Raw genomic sequence first — 23,898 nt, 5'->3', positions numbered from 1 at the left:
TGTATTCATATTGTAGAAACCAAATTTAACTGTAAAAACTAGAAATCTAGCTTGGCAGATAATACATACATTAGCAGCAGACAGACCCTCTGTTAGTTTACCTAATGCCCATACAGTGATTCAACCCTAAAGTACATTGAAGTTTAAAATGTACCTATCCATTAAATCATTTAAAAGCTGTTGTATTACTTTGATCAGATGAAAGGATTACAGGCTTTGCCACCAGACCTGTCAACTCTCCCTTGCCCAACCACAAGCTTGCACATTGCAGCGTGCACACACACAGACACACACACACACACATAAATCCTTTTGATCGGTTAAAACAATTATTTAAATGCACTGTTCTATGGCCACTAAGTTCCCAGAATTTGTCCTCTTGTTTCTCATTAGAGAAATAACATAGATGCATTGCATAGCTCCATATCTTATCCGGATAAATGGAATGATGTTGTTTATTTCATTGTACATTAGCTAAACATAAATCAGTCCCTGTAAAAAAGTAGGGCAGACCCCAACTAAGACTGTCCAGTATTTTGTCATTTTGTGCATTATGTAATTCACAGGATAACTCACATTGACTGGAATACAGTAAATAAATAAATGTGATTGCATTTTACTTAATTTTTATGATTTTAGCTGAGCATAGCTTCTAGGTGGTTGAAAAGATATAGTTAGAAATCCCTGAAACTGACGTCACTCATTGCAGCACAGACAGTCAGATAACTTAAGCCACTTGATTAAGCTGCTAATGGTGATAGGGTACCAAGTAAGACAGTAGCATACAGTAAATTAAATCATGTCACACTTATTTTCACATTTGTGTCATAATCATCATCTTTTTCAGAGCTTTTTAATCCACAGAACACAGCTCCATTGCAACAGATTTCCTCCTGACTGCGATATGAAGGAATGAACAAGACAATTTGATTTCTTATTACTGGTATTTAAGGTTTCCTCTTAAGACTGAGACATAATTTACACATTGAGGAATCTCAATGTTAGTTTTTTATCACAATGTAAATATTTCAACAATCTATGCTTATCCAGACAGTTTAACTAAGCAAATGGGGCATCTGATAAGAGCTGTTACAGTCACTGTCTCTTAGTGGAGGAGTATAATCACATGCTCCTGCTTATACATTTCTTTATGTTTAATGTACTATATGTTGAATGTCTCGATAGTGGTTGTTTGACTGTCTGACTGTCCTTTAACCACAATTTTAAATGTGATGACTTTGACAGAGGTAATGTTTTACATCATCTGTCACAGCTGACAGCACTTTGTATGTGGAAGACAAAATGTGTGAAATACTTGCAAGTTGAATACTGGGACTGGATTGAGGGGCATTTTTTTCATGATAGTCTACGGTCTACATTTTCATCAGTCAGTCATAAAGTGCACTTCTTGCCCAGTGAATTGGTGCAATTTTTGGCTGTTACTGTGGCTCTAATGTAATACAGTATGTGCAGGACTATATATTACGTTTTTTCTACTTTGCTTAGCCTGATTGAGCTCCCCAGGGAAAACAGAAAAAAATATGGCTCTTAAGCAGCTAATCCTTGACTATGTTCACCAGCTAGCTACTGAACATAGCATAGTGTTTGATGATGGGAAGGTATCATATGGTACCTTGCATTGCAACTGGATTCGTAATGTCATGACATCATGAAATCATATGAGAATCCATCTTGTCAGGATTAAAGTTATGTGTTTGTGTCCAAACCACTGGTGGTTGAGACCAATCAGCATTCTTAATCCAGCTGCCTCGCAAGATAAGAAGGTGATAGACAGATGGTTCAGCCAATCTCCTGGCAGGTATTTTTTGAAAGTGCCTGCCCTTTTCCAAACAGTTCCCATGGATGATTATCAGATGGTTCTGTGGAACACACCATCTGGCGCATCAGGTTAATCATTTTGCTGAAAACAGCTGTTGGTCAGGTCATTATTTGTCACAATAAGGAACACCTTTAAAGTACACATAGTCATTTTATGCATTGTTATTGCAAAATGTTATTATAGTGCAATCATGATAGAATTTGGCAATCCTGACTACTGCAGGACCACAGTGGCTTCAAGTATCCAACAGCTGAGGTTGTGCAGGAAATTTAGTGAGGCACTGTAAGACTGTGCAGCATCTGAACTGTGTATTTGTTTCTATATGGGGAATCAGATCAATTCAAAGTGAAATTTCAGTTTGGTTGAGGCTCAGGCTCTATGCCTCAAGACCTGCACATTTTGTTCCAAATTGTTTCCCCAAGGCCATTTCAACTTCACACAGTAAGAGCAACAACAGAGTGAAAAAATAGGCTGGGTTATATTGGATATTGGACTATAACTGCAACCGCACTGAAGAAGAAATCTTACTCAAAATTAGTTAAAGGTACAAGAATGTGTATTGAATGAATACAAAGATGGATCAAGTTCCAAAGCTAATTGTACTGAAAAATATGTTGTGTTTGATCATAGTATTCTGTTTCCTGGCACTGGCAAAGTTAGGTATACATTGAGCACTGGATATATTAAGACATTAAGTCTTTGAATTTCAATCAACTTCTAATAAAAACAACAAAAATGCTCCTGCACACTGTTAACAAATATGTAACATGAATTAAATAGCTAGTACGTCAGTTTATTAAATTCAGTTATTTTCTTGTGTTTGACGTCTTAAACTTAGCACTATAAATTTTAGCTGATTTATATGGATGCTTTCATGTGAATGACATATCTTTTTTAAGTGTTCCCTGTGTTCACGTATATTAACTGAACTGCTCTGAGAACTATAGGGAGATTTGAACAAGCGCTCCCTTTCAGGCATGTCTGTCATTGTATGAGCACAAACCATGTGACCTCACTGTATCTCTGAAAGTGTCATTCTGTCTAGAAGCCTCCTGCAGCTTCACTCAGACAAAAGCAGATTAATAGTGCACTGCTGTCTCTGAGTCCAAAGACAGATATTGGGATCAAAAGATTAGAGGGATTTTCCCAGAGGATTTTTGCCTTGTTTAAATACAACTGCTCCTGACTGTCAAAGGGTGTTTGTGAAATTCTTTGACACCAAACTCCTCCTTTAATGGGATTTGTCCCACAGCAGAGATAAACCAACAAGTCCTTAAAATTAAATAGCCACAGAGGTTGTTTGACCATGCAACTCCAGAACGACCTGTTTTCTAATCAGGCACCTCTATCCATAATTATTAGCAGGTCAACATTAAAATAATGAAGTTTTATGATGTGACTGTCTTGTGGTTAAGGTCTGGTTAGGTTTAGGCATAAAAAACAATTGGTTATAGTTAGGGTAAGATCCTAATTTGGGTTAAAATAATCACTTGACGTGTGGTGTGGATTAAAATGACAATTTCCTTAAATTTAGGCAACCGTTGTCAAACACCACAACAATTGTAGTTACTTAAAAAAAACAAGAAAACAGTCCTGACTCATGGTTGGAAATGAAAAGCAAACAGTGTTCTGCAGCAAAGTCCACTATGTCCACTTTTTTGCAAGTTAGGCTCTAACCAGCCACTCAAACCAGCCACTCAAACCACCACCTATGAATATGGAAATTTGTCACCTTAAATAGACGTCATCACAGACTTCTGCGGCTCATAATTACCACAGGCGCTAGATGGTGTCTGTCATCCTTATTTAGACCAACACTTTATGTGGAAGAATATCTGACTTTTTGCTGGATGAACGTTGAAGAGAGACAGAATAAAGCTGTTTAGAGGCGAACATTTACCTCTTTATATTCCAGGTGGTAGATATTTTCACTTTGAACATACATTACCTTTGATGCTGCTGGTTGAGTGTCATCCTACATGAGAGTAGTCTGAAACACACAAAAAAGATGGAAGTGCACTGTCAAAATCTGAAAGCTGTCATGCCAATGATAAAGCAAAGGAAAAATCAGTCTTTATGAATAGTTTGTATGACTTTGAAGCTTTTTGTGACTGTAACAATGAGCAAGAACTGTACAAATAAACATGACTTGACTATAGTGTTGTCTGGGTTATGTGGCAAATTTTGAGGGACTACCTGCTCCTTATCTACAAATAAGAAGATTTTACAGTATATATTTTCCCTATCTATACATCTTAAAATCACTGAAATAATGATTAAAAACAGTGCTGCAGTCAAAGCAGATGTGTTTTCCATAAATCATTGATTGCATTTTTACCAGGGACCTCTTTTTACTGTCCTGTCTTTGTATCATGTATAATAGAAAATAATGTAGCTTAGTGTTAATAGTACAGCTGAGCTGTATTTAATGCTCATTGTGCTTTATTAATTTTTTTTTAACTTTAGCAGGAGAGCTGCTTCTCAGATAGGGATTTGTCACAAATCAACTGTGAGAACCACAACCACACTTTCCTTAAGCAACTGCTAAGCACATTTAGCTAGAAAAGGTGTTTGCTGAGCATTGGCACATATTGCATAAACATGAAGCTGTGAGATCTATTAGAAAATCTTACAAATAAGCTGAGCCCATACTTACAAACTTGTAGTTTAAATTGATTTCTTAATTATTCTGCCAGGCCTTATACTCAAGTGTTAAACAGCTACTGCATGGCCAAAAGATTTACTCCACATCTGTAATACTATCCTAGATATTGTCAATCCTGGGATTAAGGTTATTAGAACTACTTTATAAGCTGCTCTGATTATCCTGTTGGATCATTCCTACCCACAAGATGTGAAAGAATGGTGAGGTCTTTAGCACATCTGCTCTGCGAAATCCACTCTGTGTGGTCTGCCTCTATGGATTGGACTATTGTCCACATGTCATCTGTCCTGAGAACCTTGAAGTTGCTTCATAATTTGATGAATTAAATCAATAACATTATTAGAGTGTATTCAATTAATAATATGTTTTAAAAAAATAGATAGTTTGTGTATCCCATTTTTATTTTTATGAGAAATAAGTGGTTACACCTATATTAGTACTTGTGATATGATAGATTGTTGGTCACCTCAGCCACCAGGACACATTATTTATATGCTAGTTTTCAGCCTGCAAGATTGTGCAACTCTCCTAGAGTTATTTGACACTATCCTATTTTGAGGAACTGAATGTCAACAGGGTGATCTCATGAAAAGGTGATATGAAGAGTGTATTGTCATAATAGTATACATGTGGCACTGTTGACCGACTCAGCTGGTGAGAGCAGAGATTGCACACTTTAGCTACAGCTGTGGGAGCTATCCATTTCCATCAGCGTGGCTGGCCACTCTGCCCGTTTCCTCTCTCTCCTCTCTTACTGTTGCTTGAGGAGGATAATGAGGGAGATGGTGAGTTGTGTAATACCACTAAGATAGATGCATTAGGTTTAGGCTGTGGTACTAAGAGATGGCCCCTCACTTATACTCATTACTCTTGATTTGGTCCAAATTGCAATTTAACAACAAATCAATCCTCTGGTAGCTCTGACCTTTGCTGTGAGGCTTTTACATTTCCCCTTACAGCGCCTCTGTGACAGGGGATTGTAAAGCAGCCTTCCTGCTACTATTTTTCAAAGCTCCAACTGTCTAAGGGGCTGACAATGAACTCAGTAGCTTCTGGTCTTCTTTGTTATTGCATGTGTGGTGGTGACATTATATCTCTGATTAATGCTGCACAAAAAAGGAAAATGATGTGTGTGTGTGGGGTTTTTTTTGTAAGGGGAGACCATGTAGAGAAGTTCTTAAATCCTTTTCTGGAAAGTCCAAAAAGTACAGATAGCAACAAATAGCAACCTGTCTTACAGAAATTGTATTTATTTATACACTTTGCAGCAGCAAATGTATAATACTGCCTGGAATACGTTTTTCAACATAAAATATCAAAGGAAATATCAATTAATGTATCTGGCAAGTCACAAAAATGTTGACATTGTATTTCATTTTTTTCCCACCAAAATATTAGATTTTGCAATAAGCTGCAATACCCACTCATAGCTACAGTGGTATGATAAAAGATCCCCAATTGAAATAGTGTGTGTCAATAAATTAGTGGAAAGTGTATTTTAATGTATTATTTGTCAATCATACAATATGAAACACATTTTTAAGCAGTTAGCTCTTACTTTCAGTAACAGCTGTCAACCTGCAAACTTCTCTGCAGCATTTTTAATACTCTCAATATAACTTTCAGCAATGATGGTTTCAGTTTTTCCACAATGAAACTTAGTTTTAGCTGACCTACTTTTTCAAAGCAACGCTGGCATGATAAACTGCTTCAGTTTGAGGCTATTTAAAATGGAATTGAACTGCTTTCATTATGAAGTGTCAGTATGCTTAACAATTCATAATATTGAACATTATTTAACATATCACATCTCTTCATTTAATTACACAGATATTGTACATATCATACAATGTGCCCTTGTTTGAGTGATACCTTGCACCTTCTAACTGACCAGTCCAATGACCAAAAAGGCAAAAAAAGAAAAAAGGTCCATTATGGATGCACAAAAGAACACATGCATTTTAAGATGTCAGACCTTTTAAGTTTAAGTTAAAGTCTGACTTTAAATGTTTTATCTTTAGAATACACAGCACTCCAGGACAAAATGAAGCCATTTGTTTAAGAGCTGCTACATTACACACACGATTACACTCTCTTAAAACATCAACAACTACAAAATGCCCTCTAAAGTGACCCCACAGTTGGGTAAAATACTCTCTAAGGTGCCTGCACAAAAGTGCAAACATACCTAAGTTCTGTAGCCTAGTTATGGGTAAATTAAAATGAAATGCCCTATAGAGGGCCTCAATGTGTGACAGTCTGGAATGAGGTGTCCTCACGGGTGCCCTTTCAGTGAAAGAAAGTGTGATAGTGTCCCCCAAAGGATGCCCAAAAGCGAGAAAACACAATAAGCCCTTTAAATGAAAAGGATGTAATGGTGTGCCCTATGAGTGAAGTCCTTCCAGTTAAGAACATGAGATACTGTGCCCTAGAAGATGCCCTTACAATGGAGTTAACTGGCTGTTATGGTAAATATCAATGCATCCTTGGCTGACCTTTAGGACAATAAAGCCTTAAAAACATGCTGTAGCTGTTGTAGTTGATATTATTCCATTCAGTTGATCTTGATATAGTACTACTCATAGTCAGTGCCGTCTGAGCTGTAACCTTGATACTATGAGAATTTGTGAAGTAGGTCATACAGCAATTCTATTTAGCATTTTAAGAAGTCTGTGGAGTAGGTTTTATTATGGATGCATTTTAATGTAAACTACATTTTCTAAATTAGTTTAATATGTAGGCCTGTCCAAAACTCTATAACCTGCTAAACAATATGCTAAATTGATTTGGCACAATCAACCTTGTGGTATAGTAAAATCTTTGAGGTATAGTAAAATCTTTGAGGATGTCATTAGAGTATTTTTCATTCAGATTGTGTTTACAACCCTTTAGCTTGGATTAACTTGCATTTGTAGGGAGGGAGATTAGCACTGGGTTACCCTGTGATTATGGAATGCCAAGAAGAGCCAGAAAATTGAAGATGATACAAATGGATCTGCAAAATGCTATTAGAGGAAGCAAGGAATGAGATAAAGTACGTTTCCATTAGTCATTAGCAATTTGAGGGATTCCCAGTATAACTTAAACCTCTGCTTAGGCATGTTAAAAAGTTTTAAAAATGTATCCTACCATGAAATCTGGGAGAGAACCTGTTGAGTAATCCTCGTCACAGAAACAAATAGTGAGGAATGAGAACATGTTCCTTGGTAGGAGTAAAAAATACCTTACTGGTGCAGTTCTAGTGCTGTATGTCAGTGCCTTTACCACCCCAAGGAACTGGAAATGCTTGACAAATAATAGTGCTGCCTAATCTTTCAAGGATGTTTGCCAGTGCTATGGCGTGGAGGAAGACAGTATTGTCACTGAACTTAAGGGTGCTCCACTCTTCCTATGCTCTCCTTATCAGCAGTGTCCAAGCTATTCTTACAGTATGTGTGTTAAAGAGAATGATGTGGACATAGTCTTCCCAAAGCTGACAAAACTCCTCAAAATAAATGCTACATTGCCAGTGACAACTGCATTAGTCAAGCACTCATTCTCCAAATTGAAGCTCCCATCTTAGAAAGTGATGTGGAAAAGGAAGGTTCTTAGATCTTCTGTTGTCCATTGGGAGGGGCACCTCAATTGGCCATAACCAGGTCATTCACTTTTACAAACTTTTCTTGCTTTCTTGACAAGACTGTTCAAAGAAAACTAATTCTCAATATGTTAATAGTTCCATCTTTTTACTACAGATGTGTTTGAGAAATAAACATAAGACATGTTACACATTCCCTGTAAATTGTATTACAGAAATGTTTGCAAAACAGAAAGCAAATCCTTTATTAATACAGAGGTTTTGTTTTCCTTATATACTGAATCACCATATAAAATGTTAAATGCGACCTGTTATGCTTATTTCCAGTTCTACATTTTAATTCTGGGACTCCAATAGAGTAGCTTTGCATGATTCACACTAAAAAAAAAAAAAATCCTTATTTATCTTATACTGGCTTTTAACACACCCCCTCAGTTCAGCCTCTGTCTGAAGCAGACAGTCTTAGCTCCTGTCTGTTTAAAGCCTCTCTCCTGAAGTGTTCAGGGTCAATAACCATATCATTTTGGATGTGTCACTTTTAAGCTTGTTCACAAAAAGGGAGTGATTGTTTTAAAATATCTACTTCAAAAATTGTAAATTTATAAATCCACAATAATAATAATAATCCAATCAATAATAGAGATACTGTATATAAATAATTCCAATAAACCTAAAGCATTGTAATACTCATAACATTAAGAGATGGCCAAAGTTTGATTCAGGCAGACAGGATGTTCTAAGAGCGTCAAATGGAAGATGGAAAATGAATTGTTTCTATTACTGGATGTTGTGTCTAGTGGATTTGACATGTTCTTTTATGTGAAATGTAATGTCACCCTTAGTACATTTCCCCTGCTCTGCCCATGTTTCATCACCCAACAGAATTCAGACACATTGCAGGACAGACATGGATGTCTTGATGACATTTTGTCAAGCTGGCTGATGGTAGGGAGCATGGTGTATAATGGTGGATTGAATGATGGTAGTTTGTCTTTCCACTGACTGTCACTTTGGCATGACTCAATTGTCACAGTGCTGACCTCACAGTCGAAGGTGATGTTGGGATTGAGGTTGTGTTGAAGCAAAAAAAAAAACGATTTATATATTTATTAACATTCTTTGTTTTTCCTGTTGTCGCACACCATGTGCTGCTGTTCAACCACAATCAGCAGCACAAGATCATCACAGATGCAGATCGTCTGATAGACAGTTAAGTGCATTTTGGTGTAGTGTTACCAGCACAATAGCACTGGGATCACTTTGTCAAAGGGATTAAATGGATTTACGTTTTTGGATTAGGATGTAACCAGCTGGGTACATTTGTGAAAGAAAGTTTGTGTGTATGTGATAGGGCACTCGTTTTAATGGTCCCTGTCAGGTGATACTGCTGTTAAAGGAAAGCTTCTTTTCTTCTGAATATTACCAAATGAAACCTCAGTTGTGGCCACTAAAGATGACAGAAGTTGGATCAAGAATTACTTACACTACAGGACACAATTTGCAGAAATGGTACAATAGTACAACCCATTTATTATTTTTCTTATATACTGTATCTTTCAGAATTAGGAAATTGCTTTTGTGTCTACTGTACATCTAATTCCCCTATGTTAATATTTAAGGTGTGTGTTGATCTCTCATCGTTAAGATTATGTGTTCAGATCAGATTTAATAAAAAGATAGTTATAGTTATATACTGCATGCCTCTCAAGCTTTCTTTACATATCAGGATAAAAAAAAGCATTGTACCTTTAAATCAGATTTTAATTTGTTTTTTATTACTTGTAATAAGAGGAAGGGAATCACTTTAATCAATGTTAATGTTAATTTTCTAATAACCATAATACACAATCTAAAAATATCAAAATAGTGCTCTTAAACAGGTCACTCATTTAAATGCAGTGCAATGAATACTACTGAGATGATTATTAAGTACTGTGGTAAAAGGTCTAAGTCAGTCTTTGGGGTCTTGACATAAGTAGATGGTCTTCATTTATTTACTTTTCTCTTCTCATGTGGTCACTTTGCAGCTACCAGCTTCATGCTTTGCTTTGTCAGAATGCTTTTTCAGCAGCGTGCTTCTCATCATCAAGCGACTTTTTGTGAACAAAGTGCACTTTCTATTCTCTTTCACAATAGAATCTCATTTATCTAGATGTAAAAGCCTTTGAAATTAGGAATGTGATCCACATGATACATGGATATGCATTTGTGTGTGCAAATTTCATGTTTTGTCAATTTTAATTATTTTTTTTCAAAAATGTAAAAGATTACATTTACCAAATATTCTCCATTCCTGAAGGTTCTAGATACATGAGGCACTACTGTAATTGATCATGTGTGATCTACCACTATTAAAAAATGTCTGCAAACCAAAATTCACAAAATTTAAGTAAATTGGTCATGTTAACTTGTCATGCTAGCGGACGCAGCAAACTGTTTCATTGTCTTGTAATTTGTTCACAAAATGATGATTTGGATTGGTTTTGTGCATGGTGTCTGATTTGGAAGGGGAACCAGTGGTGATGGTAAGTTTATTGGTCAAATAATCGCTTGAATCTGGGCAAGAAACCATTTTAAAGAGGTAGGAATTTGTTTTGAAGTGGAAATTAGGCTTTGATGCCAGTCTGACCGCATGGTTACAATAACTGAATTGATTTCAGGATCTTAAGACATTGCATGCTAGTGTCTTCATGATTTCAGTTCATTATTGTTGCAGTGAAAAGTTGAACTTATAATTTTAAATAATAAAAGACTAATATTCAGTTTGTTCTTACATACCAATATACTGTGTGTACATATAGCGTACGTATATACACACATATATGCAATGACTGACTGACTATTTTTGTTCTTTTCATAGGCAGGTAATGGGCCCTACACACTCATTTAATTGTTTTGCACGTTTCCAGTCACATCATTTTGTCAAATCAATTTCTTTTCCCACTGCTAGCATGATGTTTGCCACACCTGTTTGCTATTACCAACATCTAATTCTTCTCTCAGTCCCCTTTAGTCGAGTGACATATTTCACATGGCAGTTTTCTCACCTCCACAAACCTCACTTTGATTGCCAAAAGTAGTGTTAAGGCCAATTTTATTTTGTTGGCAATCTTCTTTTTGCATTGCCAATAGCGGCTCACTGGTTATTGCTTTCAGTACTGTGACAAAATCACCTGAATAGATTTCCAGTAACACTAGACCCCACTGCCCATTCTGAAACCTTAGAGGCCTTGCTTTACAACAGCCAACTCTATTTATTTAGGTTATTTTCTTTTGCTGTGCATTTCACCATAGTCAGTGTAGAACAGCTTTACTAAGAAAAAAGAAAGAAACGGCTCAGAAATTCCATTGAGTCTTCTTAATTAAAAAGTTGTCGATACCAAAAGTCTTTCATGCTAAAAAACAAACAAACAAACAAACTTCAAATAAATGCAAGATTTGATGAGCATAGCACAACATGATGAACCAGCCTCAAGCCTCAAGAAGATGTGCTTTACAGCCCCTCAGCAGCTCATGCCTAATAATCAATACTGGTACTTCAATCTTCTACTGTCGATGTTGGTTTTTTCTGCCACCAGCCAAGGATTGTTTGGGAGAATTTAATTCTTCAAGGTTATATCAAATATTCAGAAGGGCCAAGCTCATTCAGTTACAACTCTGTCCTGTATTCCAGGTCAGTGTGTGAGCAAAGACAGGAAAGGCCTATGCATAAACTAGCATTTCCTCTGTAGGGGTTACAATAGGTCACTTGCATGTGATGTTTAATGCCTTGCATGGAGACGACATGCAACGGCCAGTATTAGTCTGCATGCTGCTTAATGAATGTCTTCCTCTCTTTCTCTTTACCTGTCAGTGCTTCCAGAAGACAACTATACTGAAGGTGGGTATTTTACTGCAATCACTGGTTTCCATTCTTGCAAAATTGTGTATGTCTACATATTTTCATGGGCGAGGCTCGTCAAACAAATGTAAGCACATTTTTTAATGTCGGGCAATGGTGTTGGTAGTATTGAAGTGGTAAGTCTTTTTAATCAGGTTTTGATTGTTCTTGTAATATTGGGCATTTATGTTCATTTTTCAAAAAGCCAAAACATAAGCGTATCCCATTTTCTTTCATCAGTTAAATTGTTCTTGTATTTAAAGTGAGCAATATTGTATTGCTTTGTCTCCTCTTTTAGAAGGGAAATGGGATACATCACTTCTGTCACATTTGTATGAACCGATATAATCACTGCAATAATTATGTGTGTATATGCTGAACAAGATATGCCTAAATTGTGTTTTTTGTTCAGTTATGAAAGTCATGGACTTAGCTATGTAAATATATATAACCCATTATTCAAAACCTTGTTTGTTTATTGGCCCAGTGGTGGTCCCCAGGCCTCAAAATCCTGCTGGTTTTCTTTTCTACCAACCCATAATTGGTTGGTACCTGATATATTTATCAGGTGTAAAACAGTGCTTAGTTTGATGGCCTCAATAACATATACTGTAGGAAATAGATCCGAAATTAAAAATTGATCTTGAAAGGCTTTGGTGAGAAATACTGTAATCAAACAAATCTTTAAGGAGTGTGCCCTAAAACACAACCATCATTTTTAGATTGCACTAACCACACGGCACAGTAAGTGGAGCAAAACAGAACCACAACTGTTCATTCATAAGTATTAATTAAGTTCATTAAAATAAATCATGATACTGATCAGTTGAATCAAAGCCCAATATTCATTGTTAAGTACACTGAAATATTTTACTTGCCAACATGATGTAATGCATTGTGTTACTATTTAGTCATTGTGATTGCTATCATAAGCTGATGCTTGGTGGTAGGCAACAATTTAGGAGGTATGCATTTTTTATGGGGTTGAAATATGAGTAATGCCTGGTTGGGAAAGTACTGACGCAGAGCTCCTAACCATTTCTAGTGAGACTCTTGACACAGTGCTAGTGAAGGTTGAAGGATTCCATGGAGACAAAATGAATCATTGTCCATCTGTAGCTGAAATCACTCATATTTTCAAACACAGACAGTTTACTGTGGCAGATAGAAGAACAAACTAACAGAAAGCCCTCAAATATATTAGCTGGCTGCTAAATTAAAGCCTCTTCATATAACACCAGCTTGCATTGACCAGGAAGATAGCTACCTAGCTGTCAGATTTGTTAATATCAAACAAATAACTAACAGCACTTCCAGGTTCAAGTGCTGGGGTTAAATTGCATCACTAAAAATATATCACCTGAATGCCACTTGACTTGAGATGAGAGATGGAGCCACCAGCCTATCGAATCCAGTAGTATTCTCGGTTTATGTATTGATATGAGTCATTTATGTGCATATTTATTAAACTGTGTCAATGGAATGAATGTAATCCAAATAAACTGTTGAAGCAATTTGTACTCAAAATGGTGCAATTGCCAGATCAAGTCATCTACTTTTTATATCTTCAAATGTTCTGTGGGTAGGTTGCATTTTGTATATGATGAGGTAAAACCGTATTCAACTATATTTGCACAGGGATTTGCTACTTCACAGTTAGGTGGGATGATATTATTTGCACTTCCTATCTCGGTAAAAAAAAAAAAAACATTCAGCTTGAACTTTATATTTCTGAATGATTCCTAGTAAGTGACTGATGATGCATTACAACCTGCTTTGGTTGACTGAATGCTCATCATGGTAACCCTGTCTGTGCACCCTCCTCTTTCTCTCCGTCCCACTCTTCCCTATATCCCAGCACTCAAGTAAACACAGACATCTACTCTGAAAGAGATGCCTGCTTGTCAGTGTCACACAGCTTCCCATGATCCCTTTTCTCTGCTGACTGTGCTCTTGTTTTCCTTTAAGGTCTGGCACACCTGATGATGGGCGACCAAGGTATGATCTCTGTTCGGTTTTCCCGTCATTCCTCCATTCTCCCTCCTGCTCCCATTATGCTCAGAAATGTGCGTGTCTCCAACTCTTGTGCAATGCTCAGGCTTGAAGCTTCATATATGGGCTGTCATTTCACTCTTTTTGAATGACCTAGTTGATTTTCATTCTCCCAGTGCAGGTTTTTTTTTTCTTTATTTCTTTTGCATATGACCCCTTTTTCAGGCTCATTTGGCTTTCTATTCCCCACTCTTGTGGGTAGCTGTGTCATTTCCCTCCATATTTTTTTCTTTTTAATTATTCACATATACTGTACACCCAGATGTTTATGATAATGTGGTTAGAATAAAGGGACATTTACATTAGCAGTTCTAGGGTATAATGCATGGTGGTAGAAAATAGCTCACTGAATTTATATGATAGACTTCATCTGTCCTCGCCACTTTAACGCATGTTGCGAGTGTCTGCACAGATGGGTTCACCTTTCTACCTTCATTTTTTCATTTGTGTGGCTACTGCATATCCTTATCATGCAGCACAGCAGGAATGTGAAGTGTCGCTCTTCTCTTTCTACTTTCTTTTGTTCGTCCCATTTACAGTCACACATTTCCTCTTTTATATTTGCACAAATATGTTGCCATCAAGCCTCTTTCCCCTCCTATCCTCTGTCCTTTTCCAACTTGACCATGACACTTATTGGTGTCTCCTCTCCTTTTGTCCTCTCTTTTTGTCTGGAATCTGCTTTCTTCATGGAACATTTCATCAAATCTCATAGGTAAAAGTAAAGGTACAACCATTTTAATTATCTGAATTCATGAAACTATGGCAGCAGTGTTTGTGGCATTATATACTCATGCTGAATGAAGTATATAAGGTCATTGGCATTTGAAAAAAAAAAAAAAAACTTTCTCAACTATTATTGAAAACTTTTCAAGGTAGGTGCTGCTTTTGCTTTGCATTCACACATTTAAGCTGTGACACCTCTTTCTTTTCTGCTTGATGCATGGGAATCATATATGAGACTCACATGGGCATATGAACACAATAGCTTCTGTCCTATTTCCAGTACAACACCATCACCCAGGGGTAACTACACTCTTTTTGATAAATAATGGGTTTGGGGTTATGGGTGAGGCTTGATCATAATGTTGTGGGCCTCCCATCCTGGCTGTGATCCTCACCTCTTCTCCCTGTGGGGTAAGTGGACTTCTGATCTTTGCCATTTGACTCTCCTCCTCAGGGCAGAGAGGGAAAGCTTGGCATCTAAGGTCCCTACTGAGCATTCAAGGTAAAACTTTGATTCTTTCAAGTTGGTTGATCAAGCAAAGCAAAAATGTAGCAAGTCATTAGCTTGCTGAGGTGTGGGGAACTTGAATGTCCATTTGTGTAGTTTAGCAATCAGATAGTATAATAATGCAGGATACTTTACAATTTGTAAGATTATGATGTTCAGGTGTTCCACCTACATACTGAAAAAAATACATTAATTGATTTGTTGCTCTTGTTGCTTTGACATATACTATGTTATTAGCACGCCTAGCTTTGCAAATTCTTGTAAGCAGTTTTACAATTTTTTTTTTTCCTTACACCAAATAAAAACTATTGTATCATGTTGAATACTATCTGTTATCATACTTGTGAAGCATCATCTGAACAGGTAAGTCTCCAAACTGTGCTGTGGATGTAAAGTGTTGGACTTTGCTTTCCTCAGTGTGAATAAGAATTGCAGCTATTTTAATTTCAGATATTCAGCTGCTAGCTTCGTTGATATATGTACATATAACATTTAGTACCACATGTTTCTCACTAACACACACACAAACACACACAATTAAATGATTTCCCGTGATCAGTTATGTTATGTGTATGTGTGGGATTTGTCATTTTCTGTGTTCTAAGGTAAGTGTCATTTCTATAGTCTAGTAGTTGCTTATGGTTCTATAAATTGATGCATACACATTGGCTTTACATGCACCCGTGAGAGATATACCTCTAACACTATGAGAATAAAACCTTCACAGCTTATCAATGGCTTCATTTGAAGGTTTGTCCTGATACATTCTGAAGGAGATTCACATGAGGATTTGAAGACAACAGTTTTAACATTGTGACTTACAGCAATGTAATTCCATATTGCATTTTTGACTTCAAATGAGAAAAGTTACTACTGTAGGTAATTCAACAACTATTATTTTTTTTGCAGCTAGAAGGTTTTGTAAAATCCTTCGAGTACCTGACTTGTTATAAGTGACCCAATTATGTTGAAAACCCCCCATAAATCACTACTCTGTGCAGCACTTAATGTAAATTCAACTGCCAATTTTCCAACTGTCACAGCATTTTGCAGCATGAAATATATCCAAGTCTCATTATACATTTGTGTAAATACTTTGTATACAAGGACACAAGGCTAAAATTATATAGTCTGTGACAAGTGTGTGTAGGTGTTTGTAGCATACAGTACATGGCTTCATATACGCCCACAGGTTTTTACCAAACATGCTTGTATGTGGCAGAAGGCAAGCCACAGGGAGTGATTGAGACAATGCTGATGAGGCACAAATCGTAGCACAGTGCTTCTAATTTGGGCCACGGTTAGTTGTCTCATGTGTCGTACAGTGTGTAACCTACACAGTTCAGTTATTTACGTGTGGTCACAAAAACATATCCCCACTTGAGTATTAAATCTAGGAGTGAGGACAGTGCCTGTATTCATTGTTTGCGTTAAGCCTCAGAGAATGTTGTGTATTATGTTGGCCCCCCTGGAGGTCCTCTTTTGTCATGTTAACCACTTGTATGGTTTATCCTCTGTTTCATGGCTGGTCCTTTGAGGATGGGCTAGTTTATGTGTGCTGCTCTTAGCTGGTGTACTGACTGGATTCCTAAAACCTTGTTTTCACCCAGTTCAGGGCGTACAGTAGGATAAGTCATAATACCGCTGGCACACAAATCACCCGGGTATTTAATTGCTGTCAACACAATGAACTGCCATGTGCAGCTTAAGAGGAACTGCAGGCTGTGCAGACAGGCTTACAGGTACAAATGGGCTATTTCTAAATTAGTATACTTTCTAATGTAATTGCTTTCACTTTCTGAAGATGGAAATTGTACCTTTTCATTATACCCTGCATATTCCGTGGATTTCTGTGAAGTGGGCAAGCAGATCCCTTTCCTAGCTTGTTTGCTCATGATGTGCTACATTTTACATGTCAAATTAAATGGATGCCAAAAAAGCACTTACATTTTTTTTTTTTTTTATAAAACAGAAAGCCAGTACAACAGGGCCTTTAAGTGGGTGTCACACATGACTCACACTGCACAGGCCTTCAAAGAGTAAGTTTGTACTCATACAGCACCAATCAGCTTCACAGCACAAGGGCTGCTGTTTAAGTCTGTTGGCATATTTTTATATCTTATAATTTTCTGCTAGAGTTGCATGAGCTGATGTGAAAATTGGACATCAAATTATCAAATGTGACACATTAATAGTCATAGCTATTGTAGCTGCAGGAGCTAACAAGGTGTGGATATTACTCATATCCTCACACACCAAATCCACTGAGGTTTGCGGGCTTTAACAGTACAAATTCGTACAGCTGACATATGTAGAACAACAATTTGTCTGTGTGTGTTGTAGTGATAAATGTACATGTGTTGTTTATATGTTTTATGGATAAAACCCACACATAAGACGCAAAATACAAAACAATGCCAACAACACAATTTGCTCTACACATAGCGGCATTTATATATATTAGCATTAGAAATATGAATAAATCAATAATATGCATAAGTGCATATGCAAGATATATTTAAGTCAAATGTCCATGATAAAACCAATGTTATATAAATCTCTTGAGATAAACAAGTGCTATTGCTCAGTTCCACTGCTAGTGTCATACAGTATATTTTTAAGTATTGCCCGTTTACTTCTTCACAAACTGTGATAGATGCTTTTATGTCCAATATTATGCAAACCTTTGCAATCTGCATGACTACAAAGCTCTTAATGACACAAAATTTCTATTTTAACAACTCCATTATTTGATGCTTAAACTCACTTGAAAAAATAGCAACACTGGCAGCATATATGATTTTGCAGTATTCTGGGCTTTCTAACCTTCCATCCTGCTATCCAGTTTGCTCTGCTTAAGTAACATATTCTCTGTGACTTGTTTGAAAGGATTACACTTACCATCATCAGCCATGGTTGAGAAATTCCTTATGTGTGTCAGTTGTTTCTGAAATGTGTTGCAACTAGGATTTGTATCCAAGTCTCGCATTTTACTGGTGAGAATCACATTTAAGTGACTTTGATGTCATCTTACAGCCATTAAATGAAGATGTCATGGATTTTAAAATGATCAAAGAAACCACAAAAAACAGTATTTGTTGTAATCCTAGTTCACTGATAAAATGCCAGTGTGCTTCAGACTGATTTCTGGCTTCAGTTGCTTCTGAAAGCACTCGCAGCACACTGCCCTGCAATAGAGGAAATAGCTTTGATACTGAGTCGTTTCCATTGTTTGGTGTGGTCTGGTATTTTACAAGTGACCTCACGAGGGTTGCGTATGGGAGTTGAGAGTGTCAAAACAGCAAGTGAAGAAAATGCAGTGGAGCAGTGCAGGTTGGTTAAATTTGGGCTCGAGTAAAGGTTTCACATTCACTCTTTCCTTTACAGTTAGGTTGACAGGTTTGTGAGACAAGACGTACAATTTGCCAGCTGTCACATTACTGCAACATACTTTTACACTTATAGAGGTACATGTCAGTCAGAAACAGTGACTGTTACGAAACACAATGAAAAGGGTTGTCACACTATTATTACTGGATATTTGGATCTTACTTATAGGATATTGGATTGAACCAAAAGTAGCCAATTTGAGGCATGTCGAACCTTTGCAATGAGAACCCAACAAGTTATTTTAAATAGTGTCAGAGTGCACCTTGTCAAGACTTGTCTGCTTTCTTTATCTGACAGGTAACACAATACCATGTGGTGTGCATTGAATCAACAACAGATGTTGCCTTTGTTGCTTCATATGAAACCTGGAAAACTGTCAGTGAAATCCTTTCAGCTCCATTGATTCCAGCTAGATAACAATTGCTCAGCTTTAACATTAGATATTAAACAGGTCTGTCCGTTCAGTCATTTCTTTTTGAGTAAACACTAATCTGCCAGGTGAATGGTATGGTCAGAATTAAGATAGCCCTTGCGCCAAGACTCCCTTACTGTAAGTGAGGGTGCCACTGACTGCTCATTTCTGACTGTGTTGATTAATACATCTCCTACACGGCATACTGAGAGTTAATAGCACCTAACAGTGGGTGGTCATCTGGACTCCCATTGTGTAAAATGTCAGTGGAATTTCTTTTTAGAGAAGCTGACTCAGAATGTTCAACAAAAATCAAAACCTAGTATAAGGTTGGTCCGTGTATGATCATTTCAAACAACAGATACAAGTTGTGACACTCGACTGAGGTGACTGGCGAATATAACTTCATCACTCAGTCAGGGACAGACTTTGGCATTTGTAGGAATGGCCCTGCTGTTATTATCCAGCCAAAACCTCATTGAGTTTATCTTCTTTGGCTTGGCATTTGAGTAACATCATCGCCACCTTGTCTGAAAACCCCAGTGCAGGAGTCTGACTGAAGCTCATATTGCATAAAGACGTCCTCTATTAAGCCTCTCTTATCCAGCAGCGTAACTTTCCAAATATGACCTGCCCTTATATTTTAGTGTTGTGTTGTAATTTCTGTCATAAGTCGATTTCACATATGAGCACATTCTCTGGACATTGTACGCATTACAGCATTTTTAAGCTTTTCACCAGAAATACTTCTTTTATTATTATTAGTTTCAATGTTAAGCGTTCAGGCCCAGTAAAAACAATGAAGCTTTGCTGGCCTGCTGTGTTTATCCAGCACCAGCTGCATGCTATAAATGTCATCAACATGCCTATCCACTTGCTGTGAATTCTCAGGAAAAATTACCTGCTCTTTTCACACATGGGCTCAATCGGACGTTACATGGACTTTGTACTTGGGAGCTGGCAGGGTAAAGTCTGTTTGCGTTCACACATGCAGCTTCCCTGGATAAAGTCTGGAAAATTGCAGGGTTGCAGTGCATATGTGAAAGTGGTTATAGTCAAACAGCTCTTTAAAGATAATCTCACTACGAAATAGTACAAACATGGAGGTAAAAAAATGTTTACCATAGCATTATCTTGCAAGAGTCAGAGTTTTGCTTAGTTAAAGGTTTTAAGTCTCAGCAAGTATTTAGAAGTACTCAAGAGGTCATATAAGCATACCTTTATTTTTGCATGGAGAAGCAAGTGTTTTTTTGTTGATGACCGAACTATTTTTTAAAGCTCATCCCTTACTTAAATGTGACAGTCATTCTGCTAAAAGTGAGAAAACTCCTCCCTTGAATATCTTAAATGCCAAAACATTAATGCACTAAACACTCAGCTACAGCTTATAGACTCCTCTGGGCTGATACCAAGAAGTGTTAATATTGCTCTTGCTAAAAGGAATTGGTAGACAACCACACAAACAAAGTGTCCACATTAATTTGCATTGAGCCAAGTGAATGCCACTGAAATGCTATTAAAACTAATTTCACACATATGATTACTCATGTTCTCTCATAACAATAGTGTGAAAGAAAATTATGAGAGTGGGGGTGAAATGGTGATGAATAACTGTTGTTGCAATAACAACAAATTCAGCTCACCCACATGAAATTGGAATGTGATGCTCATCCATCTACAACACTTGCATTGGCACTGAACATAATCATTGGACTTACATCATGACCTGAAATGTCCACTAATTCCCCACATCTAGGCTAAACTAATGGGCATTACATTATTTACCGACTGTAAGCAATAAGCCAGAGCCACCTGGTCTCTTTGTGAAGAGTGAAGCCAATGCACAGTGCCAGTTCTAGCATGGGTGGTGCCCTAGGTGGGATATGAAAATGCGCCCCTTACCCCCTCAAAAAGGGTTTCAAAATAATGTTAGAGATGAGTTGATTTCTAATAATACCTAAATATCAAATTCCCTCAAATCACCTTGTCTCATCCAATTTAAACTATTTTACCCTTAATAAGCCAAGGAGAAAAAAAAAGGTTTAAGTAGGCGAGAGAGGAGTCCAAGCTGGTTTCTTGGAGAAAGCTGCATTTCTGTGGGAGGAAAAAAAAATAGCCTACAGTATCTGAATTTTGAATTTACTCAACTTGAACATTGATATACAGAATCCTGAATGTATTGCACAGCATCCCAAATACATTTGCAAGTGATGATGCTGGGTTAAAACGCCAGGGGAGACATAAACAAATCTTTTGTAAAAACAATAAGGCCTACATCTGAAGGCCTGGTTCTCTTATTACTGTTGACTTACTTAAAGGATATTGGCCATTGATTACACAGTATGTTTATAATCATTAAGACAACCTCCAACAATAACTAATGCTACTAAGGTGCTAAATGACATTACTGAAGTGCTGGACTTTGGCATCGGTTGGCTTTTATATATAAATCTCTCCTTGGGCTGGTTTCTACTTATCTGTGTAACTCCAATGCGTAAAAATCAAAATTGATATGACCTGTGCTCTCAAAATATTCTACGCATGTCTATGCCCAGAGTTAGAACATAATCAGGCAAAAAAGCTCGTAAATATGCCTCCCCGTCTTCGTGGAATATTGCACAGAAGGACCTGAAATTGTCAGAGCTGATTGCTATGGAGAAAGTTAAATCAATTTTAAAGGATCAATAAAATAGTAGTCTTGGTAAATATGATTACTGTAGCAGCCAACTCTGTTAATACCTGTCAGAGCATCTTTTCATGTCATAGAACAATTTTATTTATCAATACACAATATATATATCATAATATATAACATATATGAATATATAGTATACGTGTACACCTCCATTATCATGTAATATGACCAAAGCTCTCCCTGGCTGCAAATAGGCACACTATGGGATTGACATGTAATGTAATGTGACTAAAGAACCAATCTAACTCCCCTTAAACAAATATCATAACTATATAACTATACATATACAATAAATACACATACCTATGTACTGTACATCCACAAGGAAATGTAATACATAATAACACACACTCATGCTCACATACATACACATAAACAAATTTTGTTAAGTCAGCATATCTACAGAGGTAGATCAATGGCCAAAATAAGTAAACAAAGAGAGAAAAAAGGAAAACAGAGAAATAGATTAATAATAATATCAATAGTCATAATGGTTGTATTGATAATAAAGATTATATAAATAGTTAGCATATAATTAGCTGAGTAAATCGTAATAGTGTAATGCGGTCCAGACTGGGCGAAGATCGTCCACCAGGTACAGGGAACCGCCTAGGCTCACCCATGGCCCATATACCCCACAACTCTCCACGGCAAAGCATAGCATGTTGGTTAAGTTGAGATACCTACTGGTGTACCTCACCCATACATACACAGTCAAGGGACAAAAGAATACCTACACTTCCTAACAGCCCTTTGGTGCTCCATGGCCTTATCAGCCACAGCACTAGGACATCAGAGGAGAGCAAAGTAGGACACAAGCCATTTAATTTTGTTGTGCTTTTTTATTCCCATCCTTACCCAAGACTTGTTGTTCCCATCCCTTTAGGAATTTAATGTTTTGTGGTTTTCTTTCAGATGTTAATCTTTATTCTTAATCTTTGCCATGGAGCTCTTACTTAAAAAAGAAACATGGATATGTAAATATTGCAACAAAGTAGAAAAAAAATTGCTCTGATTTATGTTTGCGATATGCAGGCGGGAACATCGTGGTAGTTACTGTAGTTACAGTAGCAATTTTATTGTCCACACTATGGCAAAATGTCTTATGGAGTTCAGAGATTTCTTTGCACTCACAGCTTACTTACTTCATACTAATTTACCTTTTTCATGCCGGCACTGCCCCGCGTCCTGGTTCTGTATACCACCCCAGGGCCATCAGTGTTTGTTACAAACAAGGTAATTGTACTTGATGGGTCACAAAGGCAGTTTTCACTGCAACAGAGATGAGGAAACAGACTCTTTTGCAGTGTAGAGTAAAAAGGCCTGTAATTGCCTGGAGTGAGATTTGTGTATCTTGACATGGCAGATTGGCAAGACTGCACTAAAGCTCCACAGATTAGTACATTACCACAGATTCAGCTCCTGAGGGGGAGGCAGGAAGACACACAGAGAGAGTGAAGGACTTAAAGCAGACAGAGAGAGGCATTTAAAGAATGAGCACAAGGAAATGGGCAGAGAAAGGGAGAGGGGTACTTTGTGGAAATAGAAGCATGATAAAGTGGGATTATAAAACAGAGGCATGCGATTATAATAGACACTGAGGGAAAATAGTGATGGAGTGAAAGAAGAAAAAACAGACTGTTGCCTGAAGTTAAATGAGAATGTTTTCTTTTTGAAGAAAATTAAGTTTATTTGTTTTGAGCAAACATTTATTTTCATACATCAGACCTGCCTGCCTGGCTCCCTGATAGACATGTTTTGCCTCTTTGTGCCAGTCTCAGCTTCATGGCCGGCATCATCAATCAGATAGTAGTCATCCCTTCACATCTCCAAACTGTCATAACAAACAGTTTTTCTCAAGTTGGAGGCAGGTTTCAACACAATTCCTGTTGTCTTGTGTAGATCATCAATGATAATAAAATTCAAGAGTCGACTTTGGATTAATAGTTATCAATGCCTTTTCCAAAGAATATTTATTATAAAGGATGACAGGTGTATAATTTTTCCCAACGTAAAGAAAGGGCGAAGGAGTATGTAGAATAAAAAGGTTGGATCAATATGAACAAGGCTCATCTGGCTCGTGGAAGGAGATCTGCTCTAGATCAATACTGTTGGTCGATGCCAGTGAGAGACTGCAGTGATGAAAAACTCTT

General features: G+C 37.2%; 1 protein-coding gene across 3 annotated transcripts in view; it reads left to right on the top strand.

The window, feature by feature from the left end:
• LOC133991452 (neurexin-1a) overlaps nucleotides 1-23,898 on the top strand; it is a 257,056-nt gene that overhangs the window by 5,466 nt on the left and 227,692 nt on the right. For 2 of the 3 annotated variants that reach the window (XM_062429859.1, XM_062429858.1), the window contains exons 2-4: nucleotides 11,945-11,962; nucleotides 13,931-13,960; nucleotides 15,195-15,242. In XM_062429859.1, the coding sequence (XP_062285843.1) occupies nucleotides 11,945-11,962; nucleotides 13,931-13,960; nucleotides 15,195-15,242 (96 nt within the window). Of the gene's footprint in view, nucleotides 1-11,944; nucleotides 11,963-13,930; nucleotides 13,961-14,729; nucleotides 14,742-15,194; nucleotides 15,243-23,898 lie in introns of all 3 variants that reach the window. The other variant, XM_062429860.1, reaches the window with a different exon arrangement.

The sequence above is a fragment of the Scomber scombrus genome, chromosome 12 (assembly GCF_963691925.1).
Source record: "Scomber scombrus chromosome 12, fScoSco1.1, whole genome shotgun sequence".
In the NCBI taxonomy this organism is placed as follows: Eukaryota; Metazoa; Chordata; class Actinopteri; order Scombriformes; family Scombridae; genus Scomber; species Scomber scombrus.
Note: the sequence above shows the minus strand (reverse complement) of the source record. Positions and strands in the feature narration are given on the sequence as shown.